The sequence below is a fragment of the Hippocampus comes genome, unplaced genomic scaffold, assembly GCF_001891065.2.
Source record: "Hippocampus comes isolate QL1 unplaced genomic scaffold, H_comes_QL1_v1.1 scaffold90, whole genome shotgun sequence".
In the NCBI taxonomy this organism is placed as follows: domain Eukaryota; kingdom Metazoa; phylum Chordata; class Actinopteri; order Syngnathiformes; family Syngnathidae; genus Hippocampus; species Hippocampus comes.
The window spans coordinates 561,752-572,496 of record NW_017804912.1 but is presented as its reverse complement, the minus strand read 5'-3'; the positions used below and the strand labels follow the sequence as shown (position 1 = coordinate 572,496).

The 10,745-nt window shown below is 45.8% G+C and overlaps 3 protein-coding genes across 6 annotated transcripts in view; all 3 read left to right on the top strand.

Annotated features, from left to right (window-relative positions):
- The window catches only part of LOC109524537 (fragile X mental retardation syndrome-related protein 1-like), a 12,148-nt gene extending 10,375 nt beyond the window's left edge, over positions 1-1,773 (top strand). Inside the window, exon 14 of the mRNA XM_019884489.1 lies at positions 1,766-1,773. Coding sequence (XP_019740048.1) covers positions 1,766-1,773 — 8 coding nt within the window. The remainder of the gene's footprint in view (positions 1-1,765) is intronic.
- Positions 1,547-4,051, top strand: LOC109525065 (heat shock 70 kDa protein 1-like). Its single transcript, XM_019885319.1, has 2 exons — positions 1,547-1,698; positions 1,966-4,051. Exon 2 carries the CDS (start codon positions 1,995-1,997, stop codon positions 3,912-3,914), a length of 1,920 nt encoding a protein of 639 aa, XP_019740878.1. The 5' UTR covers positions 1,547-1,698; positions 1,966-1,994; the 3' UTR covers positions 3,915-4,051.
- Positions 4,052-5,361: 1,310 nt separating this feature from the next.
- fxr1 (FMR1 autosomal homolog 1) overlaps positions 5,362-10,745 on the top strand; it is a 10,114-nt gene continuing 4,730 nt past the window's right edge. For 2 of the 4 annotated variants that reach the window (XM_019885307.1, XM_019885298.1), the window contains exons 1-12: positions 5,362-5,464; positions 7,326-7,378; positions 7,459-7,552; positions 7,642-7,713; positions 7,853-8,001; positions 8,597-8,690; positions 8,840-8,956; positions 9,064-9,234; positions 9,706-9,784; positions 9,947-10,056; positions 10,222-10,308; positions 10,478-10,709. In XM_019885307.1, coding sequence (XP_019740866.1) covers positions 5,414-5,464; positions 7,326-7,378; positions 7,459-7,552; positions 7,642-7,713; positions 7,853-8,001; positions 8,597-8,690; positions 8,840-8,956; positions 9,064-9,234; positions 9,706-9,784; positions 9,947-10,056; positions 10,222-10,308; positions 10,478-10,709 — 1,309 coding nt within the window. In that variant the 5' untranslated portion in view covers positions 5,362-5,413. Of the gene's footprint in view, positions 5,465-7,325; positions 7,379-7,458; positions 7,553-7,641; positions 7,714-7,852; positions 8,002-8,596; positions 8,691-8,839; positions 8,957-9,063; positions 9,235-9,705; positions 9,785-9,946; positions 10,057-10,212; positions 10,309-10,477; positions 10,710-10,745 lie in introns of all 4 variants that reach the window. The other 2 variants (XM_019885291.1, XM_019885283.1) reach the window with 2 other exon arrangements.

Here is a 10,745-nt window from a genome sequence, read left to right as displayed (position 1 = left end):
CACACCCACACCCACACACACACACACACACACACACACACACACACACACACACACACACACACGACATGCTACACAGGAACACACTTGTGTCAAAGCCACTTGGCTCTTCAAAGTGGGAATATGATCAAATGAGACTCGAAACGTGTATACATGTGTGCTTTTGGCATTGGGCTCAGCATTTTTGAGTCATAAAATGGAGGCAAATCACTGAGCAAATACAATGGCATGAACATGTTTTTTAATACTTGATTTAAAAAATATGTGCTTATGACAATTTAAACAAAACCCACCGTTTTCTCCTCAAAGGACAATTTAATGTGCATTTTGACATCGACGAGAATTAGAATTGAAAGAAAACACGGTGAAGTTACATTTAACTGTTATGTTGTATGCAAATGTCAGAAAACTGCCAATCGAAGTGAAGTCATGCCCGAGTTTTAATGTTTTTTTTAAATTCAGGTTAGAAATGTGCTTTTTTTTCGCGTACCGATAAGGAAGGTCTTTTCAACATTTTAAAATCTTTTTTTTCCGAATTTCTAATATGATTAGCTTCATTTATTATCAGTCTGTGATTCTTGATTAATCTCTCATGTTGTGAGCAAAACTAATTTCCTTGAAATAGGAGAGGTGTACTGTATTGCCCCGTGTAGATTGATCTTGTCTGTGTCCGTTTGACCAATTTTAACCGGATGTATGAAGACTATTTTCCTCTCTTTGTTCAGTGTCGCGGGGAAAGCAAATGAGGATTAGCATGACTTTACGGCACGCAACCAGCAGGAGGTAAACTATTGGCCACTAGGTGTCGCAGTGGTTGTTCGGGACTGATTAGCTTGCTCGACCGACGCTTACTTTGTGGTTGATTAGAACACTGAAAGAATTGCTGCTAGTGGTTGCGTCTTTCCATCGGAATCGTTTAATTTTTTTTTTTTAATTCACCACTTTTGAAGGGCCTTCCTGGAGCTACCGTTCCCATTTGACGAGCTGCTGCACCCAGTAACACAGCAACGTCGCACCATACTTCCAATTCGGATGACAAAATGTGAAGTTAACAGACAGGAAACACCTGCACGACAGAGTACGTCTTTGACAAGAGACCAACGGCCATCAGAAAGGCAGACCCATTGATTCGGCAGAAGGGAATACGTGAATGATTCCGAGCACAGCCAATTAATGTTTCCCGCTAGATCGATATCGTCATTATTAACCTTACGTTTATTGAAGCGGTTATTGTCTTGATACAAAGTACACATAAAGTCACTGCAGTAACTGTTTTGTTGGTTGATGTAATATGACATGAAATGTATGCCACCGCGTTTTAACAAACATTCAATAATCATATCGATAAATGAATGACGTCAACCACATCCAAATTATCTTTATCCAGATTTGTCTGCGTTCGTCTCGCTTTCCCTTCACGATTCCAGAGGGTTCTGGAAGAAGTTGACGTCAATATTTAGTAATGTGACCGTACTTGCCTTCACAATAAGTGCATTCCTCCGTTCGAAGTCCACTCCTATTTCTTTTGTTTTGAAGGCACCAACAGGAATTTGCACTTGTTTGTGACGTAATTGACAGAAAAGTCTGGAAATGTCCAGAATGCAAACTCGCTGGGTATAAAAGCAGCTGGGGCACAGCAAAAACTACACGAAGAACAAACATCACAAGATCCGCGGACCTCACAGTGCCCTTTTAAATGTAAGTTGATGGGTTTTTCTCTATAATTCACACTTGACTCATATTGAATGTGTTCTCTGTTGTTTAGATGTGTAACATGTTCAAATGTTGAACGTGTTGCCATATTTTACATTTTGTGATTTTTAACGTGTAGAGTTGTTATACAGGGAAATATTATCAATATTTAGTAATTGTGTTGCTGTAATGTCATTTCCCCATACAGACGATGTTGTTATAATATGTTAACATGATGTTTAATGTGCTGCTTCAATGTCGTTCCCCTCAGAGACAAACATCTTCACTGTCGGGTAAACAAAATGGTGTCAGCGAAAGGCGTCGCCATCGGCATCGACCTGGGCACCACGTACTCCTGCGTGGGTGTTTTCCAGCACGGCAAAGTGGAGATCATCGCCAACGACCAGGGCAACAGAACCACGCCCAGCTATGTGGCGTTCACCGACACAGAGAGGCTCATCGGTGACGCCGCCAAAAACCAGGTGGCGTTGAACCCGAGCAACACGGTGTTTGACGCCAAGAGACTGATCGGAAGGAGGTTCGACGATCCGGTGGTGCAAGCGGACACGAAGCACTGGCCCTTCAAGGTGGTCGCCGACGGAGGGAAGGCGAAAATCCAAGTGCAGCACAAAGGGGAGGAGAAGGCCTTCTACCCAGAAGAGATCTCCTCCATGGTGCTGGTCAAAATGAAGGAGACGGCCGAAGCCTACCTGGGTCAACGGGTGTCCAGCGCCGTGGTAACGGTCCCCGCTTACTTTAACGACTCCCAACGCCAGGCCACCAAAGATGCGGGTGTCATCGCGGGACTGAACATCCTCAGGATCATTAATGAGCCCACGGCGGCGGCCATCGCTTACGGTCTGGACAAAAGCCAGTCGGGAGAACGCAACATCCTCATCTTCGACCTGGGCGGCGGCACCTTCGACGTGTCCGTCCTGACCATCGAGGGCGGCATCTTCGAGGTCAAAGCCACCGCCGGGGATACACATCTGGGCGGAGAGGACTTTGACAACCGCATGGTGGAGCACTTTGTCGCCGAGTTCAAGAGGAAGCACAAGAAAGACATCGGCCAGAACAAGAGGGCCTTGAGGAGGCTGCGTACCGCCTGCGAGAGGGCCAAGAGGACGCTGTCCTCCAGCTCCCAGGCCAACGTGGAGATCGACTCCCTCTTTGAGGGCCTGGACTTCTACACCGCCATCACCAGGGCTCGCTTTGAGGAGCTGTGCTCCGACCTGTTCAGGGGAACTCTGGAGCCGGTGGAGAAAGCCCTGAGGGACGCCAAGATGGACAAGGGCCAGATCCACGACGTGGTTCTAGTTGGCGGCTCCACACGGATTCCCAGAATCCAGAAGCTCCTGCGGGACTTTTTCAACGGCAAAGAGCTGAATAAGAGCATCACCCCCGACGAGGCGGTGGCTTACGGCGCGGCCGTTCAGGCCGCCATCCTCACGGGGGACACCTCGGGCAACGTCCAGGACCTGCTGCTGCTCGACGTGGCGCCTCTGTCACTGGGCATCGAGACCGCCGGAGGGGTCATGACGCCGCTCATCAAACGCAACACCACCATTCCCACTAAGCAAACGCAAATCTTCAGCACCTACTCGGACAACCAGCCCGGCGTCCTCATCCAGGTCTTGGAGGGCGAGAGGGCCATGACCAAGGACAACAACCTCCTGGGAAAGTTTGAGCTGAGCGGAATCCCGCCGGCTCCACGAGGCGTGCCGCAGATCGAGGTCACCTTCGACCTGGACGCCGACGGCATCTTGAACGTGTCGGCGGTGGACAAAAGCACCGGCAAGGAGAACAAAATCACCATAACCAACGACAAAGGCCGTCTGAGCAAAGAGGAGATCGAGAAGATGGTGGACGACGCCCAAAAGTACAAAGCCGAGGATGACCTGCAGCGGGACAAGATTGCTGCCAAGAACGCTTTGGAGTCGTACGCCTTCAACGTGAAGAGCAGCGTCCAGGATGAGAAGCTGGCGGCCAAGTTGAGCGAGGAGGATCAGAAGACTCTGACGGACAAGTGTGACCAGACCCTCCGCTGGCTGGAGAACAACCAGCTGGCTGACACGGACGAGTTCCAGCACAAGCAGAAGGAGCTGGAACGAGTGTGTCAGCCAATCATCAGCAAGCTGTATCAGGGGGCGGGGCCTGCGGGAAGCTGCGGGGCGCAGGCCAGGGCTGCCGCCCAGGGGCCCACCATTGAAGAGGTGGACTGATCACCTCTGTCGCCTCTCAGACTCCAAGACAGTTTTAAAATAATATAGCTATTTTCAATGTTGTAACTCTTCATCTTGTCAACTCTTGTCATGTACTAAATGCGTTTTATCAATAAATTCTACAAAATTTGTAAAGATGGGGTGTGTGCGCTTGCCTGCGTGTTCCCATACAATACAAGCAGTGACCTCATGGTGGGGCTAATTTTTGGATGTTGCTGCTCCACTGGATTTTGTGCATCTAACCCGTATTGACAACAGAGGAGGTTGTGGGTTCGTTTTCCTGTTGAGCACAATCTGGTCAAGAGCCAGACGAGTCGGACCCGTCCACTGAGCTAAACCAAAATGGATACAGAGAAGAAAACATCGACACATACATCTCATCAAACACAACTGCTGTACATCATAGAAAACAAAGGTCTAGCATAACCTCCATCATCACGTTAGAAAACCCCCTCAGCAAAATATGAACTAACAGCAGAACAATGCATCAAATAACATTAGAGAACTTAAAAAAAAAAAAACAGTAAACACAGTCAAAGAACACGATACGTCGAAGAACACAGTATCCAAGACACCGAACAACAAATCAAAATTAATGTTACGGAAAAGACACAACGTCAAAGACAAATTTGTGGTTGGCGAGTCCTCTGACCAGAAGAACTGGGAATAGCGATGTAAAATAAGAAAAATAGTGAAGAGACTATGTGAAGTGCTGGAGTGTCACGTTGCCATGGTGACCGCCACAAACAGTCACACAGTACGGTGAGTCAAATTGAAAGACAAACATTTGGATCATCAGATCCGCAGTCTCAATCTATCCCTTTGTCTTTCTGTCCATCTATCTGTCTATATGTCACTCTTTATGTTAACCATTCCCTTTCCATCGCCTTCTTTAAAAGAATCGTTTCAGCTGTCAGCTCGAAGAATGATTCGTGGCAAATATGTTGTGTCTGGACCAGCCTAAAATTTCCCTCCTCCAACATACCTGATTCAAATGGTCAGAATCATTATCAGGCTCCTGCAGAGTTTCCTGATAAGCTGGTCAATTGAATCAGATGTGTTGAAGGAGCGAGACATCTAAAACTGGCTGAATAGAGGCACTTGCAAACTATCATCCTGCAGGCCACAAACTGCCCACGGGCCACAACTTGAGACTCCTGCCCTTAAAAACGGATTACGGCAACAGTCGACATTAAATATTATTCAACTCCCGTTCAATAATTTTCGAGTGTACTAAAGACACAGAGGTCTTCACTCACTTGTCCTACTTTTGTCACAAGTTGCAATTGTGTCCTTTCACAAAGCTTAGCTTTTGCGTGATACGAACAGTTTAGAAATCTGCGATTTCTTTTCTTGAATCGGAATTTCATCGTGGTAAAATAATAGTTATTTCTTGTCCCAGTTATTTGTTGTTGTTGTTGTTTTTTTTTTTTTTTTAATATGATGGTGTTGGTGCTTTAAGGAGCACCTGTCATCCCAGCATCCTTTGCGTGTCCAATATGGAAGAACTGGAGGTGGAGGTTCGCGGCTCCAACGGGGCTTTTTACAAGGTAAATGTCGGCTTATTATTACGCGACCGCTATATCATAGTGTCCCGCGTTGCAGTGTGTTAGCTGGCACATCGAGGACGGATTTTTTTTCGGGCGACAAGTTGTAACCTTCAATGTTTGCTAGTGACCGGCATTAGCTTCGCTAGCTACAACTAGCTAGTTAAGCTAGCACTGCCGCCGAATCTTCGTCACTTCTTCGGCATCTTATTTTTTGTTACAGCGCCCAAGAAACATAATGATGGTCCACAACCTCGCCTTCATTTCTCCTCGGTGACATTTTTTGCAAGGGTGCTGCTGAACCGTGTTTTGAGTTAGCCAACTTGAGCCGCTGACGTCAAAGAATGAAGTCACAGAGGAGTTTGGGCGTGCTTCGTGTGTTACGGTGATATTTGATGCTAACGGAAGCGGCATCCGTTATCCTCAATTTGCGCTAAAGGTTCGTCAAAGCCTAATTGTGAACTTGGAACGACGGTAACGTTAAGCTCTACAGCCGCGCAGCCACCTCTTTTCTGAAGAACGTCGAAGCTATTTTTTTTTTGTGTGTGTATGTGCGTGTGAGCCAGTTGCTTCTTGTCAGTCATGAGCAGCTGACGGAAGAGTGGACGGTGGCCCCTGATACTGAAACCCTCAATGCTATTTCGAGACGAGCGACCAGAGTAAAATTGCCGTCTGCCGCCCCGCTTTCGTGGCAACCCCTCCTCGTTCTGCTCGAACCGATCATGACTGAGCAATTCGATTTGGATCGTTTTCATTCCGTGTTACTAAAAAAAAAAGTCATGGTACGAGAAAGGGAATATCTGACCTCCCCGTTCGCGTATTCGACGAGCAGAGTAGTTGACAAAAATCCAGAATAGGTGATTTAAAATAATCCCCTGCTCATGTTTTCAACTCCCAGGCTCTCTGGCTTCCTATCGTGTCCAGAAACCTGGATTCTGAAGACTCACTTGCCCAGAGGTGTAAATGAGAACTGATATCGGATCAGAGTGTGAATGCTTATCTCTTAATGGAATGACTTGGTTGAATGGTTGAACTGTTTAGGCGTTGACATGAATTAAAAAAAAAAATCTCTCTCGCCTCAACAATTTCAAATCATTTTTATTTGTGTGAATTCAAACAATTACTACAATGATACTCCTTGTAATAATTTAAAAAAGAAAAAAGCATTTGTTAACACAGAAAAAAAACGTGTAAGATTTTTAAACACCACGAGTAATTTTATACATATTCATTCGTTTACAAAAGATTCATTGTTCATTATTTAAGACTTGGGTTTGTTTAAAATCTCAGTGACTAGGTCACGTTTGACATCCCGGCCACTAGAATGGAGGATGGAAGCCAAGCGATGTGATTCAGTCTTGTCACCAAATGGAGCACTGATTGTCATGTGGTAAAATGGCAACGTGATTTCACCCCATCAGTCTAGTTGATATCTGTCGGCTTTTATTGATGGGTAGAAAGCCCACATTGTTTAGATGTTTATATTTATTAAGGTTTGATGAGTTGAGGGTTTTTTTCCCCTCTTTGTTAGTAATGTCCCATTGTGCTTGAAATTATTTTTGTTCCCTAAAATTCACAATACAGTACTGGCTCTAGTTCTTGGTGCATCACTAATTACTTGGGAAGAAAAATGTCGTGCGTGAATACCATTCGGTTTCAGTCTTGTTTTTTGGTTCTTGAGTCATCTTAAATATTTACTGGTTTGACTTGTCATGGCTGTATGTGCACTTAAAAAAAAAAAAAAGAAAACATGACTCAGAAGATAGTAAGGACTCAATGGGGCTCATATTTTATTGTTTTATAGTAGGTCATAATATTTTGTTCTCGTTGAGTAACGCATTCACGTGTGTTTGTATTTTGACAGGGCTTAGTCAGAGACATCCACAATGATTCTCTCACTATTGCCTTTGAGAACAAGTGAGTTTGTGATTTCCGGCGGCCGTCTGTGTGCGCTGCGCATTTTTTTTGAAGCGATTGTTTGTTTGTTTGTTTTTCAGTTGGCAACCAGAACGCCAGGTGCCCTTCAGCGATGTCCGGATGCCACCCCCTGCTGACGCCAAGAAGGAGATTCGAGAGGGTGAGGAAGTGGAGGTATGGACGAGTCACTTCGATGTACTTGCTTTCTTCCCGCTTTTACTGTCTGGTAGTGTCTTCATCTTCATATCTTATGATCTGGGCAGATCCTTTCCAGGGCCAATGATGTGGAACCTTGTGGTTGGTGGCTGGCTAAAGTCTGCATGACGAAAGGCGATGTGAGTTTTGCTTGACCTCGCGCCCCATGTTGACTGGACCCATTTTGTATCGTCGCCCAAAAACTGACACCGTGATCGACGAACTAAAATATTCATCAGTTGTTTTCTTTGCTCACTGATCTTGTATCCCCCCCCCCAGTTCTTTGTCATCGAGTATGCGGCCTGTGATGCCGTCTACAACGAGATTGTGACATTTGAGCGCTTGCGCCCGGTCAACACCAACAAGGCAATCACCAGTAATTACTTTCACAAGTGCACGATCGCTGTCCCGCAAGATCTGCAAGAAGCGTGAGTACCACAGGAGTGCAGTGGACAAATTTCTTTCGGAACAAATGAAGACTTGCATATTTATACGCGCAACCCTTGTATTGTGTTCGAAAGCTGTTCCCGTCTGTTGCTAACCTGAAAACGGGTCCTTTTTAAGGGTGCCGTCACACATTTTGAGCATGACAACCTAATTAGAAGTTGTGCGGAAATACTGAGGCGCTAACTTTGCCACGAATGGTGACGTTTTGCAAAATCAAACACGTAGGGCTGCTCGATTATGAAAAAATATCAGTCACGATTATTTTGGTGATCTTTGAGATCGCGATGATTCAATCGATTGCATATTTTTGCGGGGGGTACAAAACAAGACGATGTTTCATGTTACATGGAGGCTAATCAAATTCTTTGGAACACTGAAATGATGCACGTTCCTTTTGGATCAAACGACATTTTTTTTAGGTTTTTAGGTTTTTTTTCCCCACCAAATTAAAGTGCAAATGTATACATGAAGTCATTTGGCAATTGAGGAGCGCTGTTTGTTTTCAATGAGTTGTCGCTAGTCTTCTCGAATTAAGAACTAAGCAACTTAAGTTCTGCTTGTGCTGATCCGTTTCAGGTGTCAAACCGAGAATGCGCATAAAGACTTTAAGAAAGCTGTGGAAGCCTGTCAAGTCTCCTACTGTGCCGAGACCAGCCAGTTGGTCATTGTGGTAATGAACTTTCTTCCCTTCTCTCGGACCGGATGGCAATGTCTTCATACCATGTCTGCAATTCCCATGTCACATCCACACGAACACAGCTTAGGCTGCCATTAATCCTGATCAATTATTATTATTTTTTTGTCGCTCTCTCATTCTAGTCCACCAACGAGTCCACGGTGAAGCGTGTGTCTTTGCTGAGTGACATGCACCTCCGCAGCCTCCGAACCAAGCTGATGCTCATGTCCCGCAACCAGGAAGCTACAAAACACCTCGAGGTCAGTTGCTGGCCATTGCGAACTCTGCGGCGGCGATTGGAGAAGGCTGAAGGATTTCAACGCTTGGATCGACCTCACTAATTTTGCTTGTTTGTTTGTTTGTTTAGAACTCCCGGCACCTGGTGTCATCCTTCCAGGAAGAGTTCACGGTGAGGCCTGATTTGATGGGGCTGGCCATCGGCAGTCACGGCAGTAACATTCAGCAAGCGCGAAAAGTTCCAGGGGTCACCGCCATCGATTTGGACGAGGAGACCGGTACCTTCAGAATTTATGGAGAGGTAGTGTTCTTTTCAAAAAGTTGGGGGCTGGCATGGATACAAGCATGAGCTACATCGCTTTTTTTTTTTTGGAGGGGGGTGGGTCTGGTTTTCTTTCATTCGATGATAAAAATGTCATTTCCTCCGGAACGTGTTCCTTGTCGATCTCGTTGTATTCAACACCTAAATCGTATATCGCACGATTTTCCAATATCGCGCACATCCAATATCTTGTTTTTGTCTTTGGTTGAATCGAGATTGAAAAGGATTTGCAAATGGTTGTATTAGTATTTTACGGAACGGAATCAGGCTTTGTATGCTCCAAAGGCCATCCTGTGAAGAACATTTGTTTTGGCGATTGGGCCAGACGGTCTTCTACAAGTTCAACTTCATCGTCAAAGTCACGTGGTCTCGGCCGGTTTTGTCACCTGGATGTTTTGACATTTTCCTTGTTCGTTTGTGCAAAAAAGCTCTCCTGTTTTGGTTTTCCAGACGGCAGAAGCAGTGAAAAAGGCAAGGAACTACCTCGAGTTTCTGGAGGATTCTGTCCAAGTACCAAGAAACCTTGTTGGTATGTACACATCCTTGGAAATGGATGTTTAGCTCACCCCCTCACCTCCCTTTTAACATTTTTTTTTCTTTTGAGCATCGCTTAATAGCGGCAATGATGGTTACTGGAAAGATTTTTCAATGCAGGAAATCTGCAATCGGCTCACCTGTTGTCTGCCCTTAGGGAAAGTCATCGGTAAGAATGGAAAAGTCATTCAGGAGATTGTGGACAAGTCCGGAGTGGTGCGGGTCAGGATCGAAGGAGACAATGACAACAAGCAACCACGACAAGAAGTGAGCCGCGTTCTTGTTGTTTATTTCTTTTCTTTGTTTTTTTTTATTTTTTTATTTTTAGCTCCTCACTGAGCAATTGTCACATTTCTTTCCACGCTGGATTTGGTGGCATTGCCTGACATATACTGACCTGCACGTTGTGCTCGTTTGGTTTTGTTGACACAGGGAATGGTCCCCTTTACCTTTGTCGGCACGAAGGAGAGCATTGGGAATGTCCAGGTCTTGCTGGAGTACCACATCTCGTACCTCAATGTAAGGGCATGCTTGGGGGTGTGTGTGTGTTACAAGTCACACAGGATGTGTAGAAATGGAAATGCTTTTCCCCCCTTAACACCAAATACTTTTTATTTATTTATTTATTTTTTTAAATCATGTTTCTTTTTTTTTCCCTCCATACATTGGATCTGATCTGCCCAACTAGGAGGTTGAACAACTTCGTCTGGAGCGGATGCAGATTGATGAACAGTTGCGGCAGCTCACGCAGGGCCACCGACCCGGAGAGAGGAGCGAGCGCGGAGGAGCAGGAGGGGGAGCAGGAGGAGGATATAACGCAGACGGCGGCACCAACGCCTCGTCGTCCTCGTCGCATGTCGGGCGCTCCTACAACAGTCGAGGTCGTGGGCGCAGAGGCCACGGCTACAGTACCGGATACGGTAGGCACGCCGAGCTGGGGGCGGGAGTGGCAAGCT

Coding starts and splice junctions, on each gene's coding strand:
- LOC109525065 (XM_019885319.1), top strand. CDS start 1,995: ATGGTGTCAGCGAAAGGCGTCGCCATCGGCATCGACCTGGGCACCACG.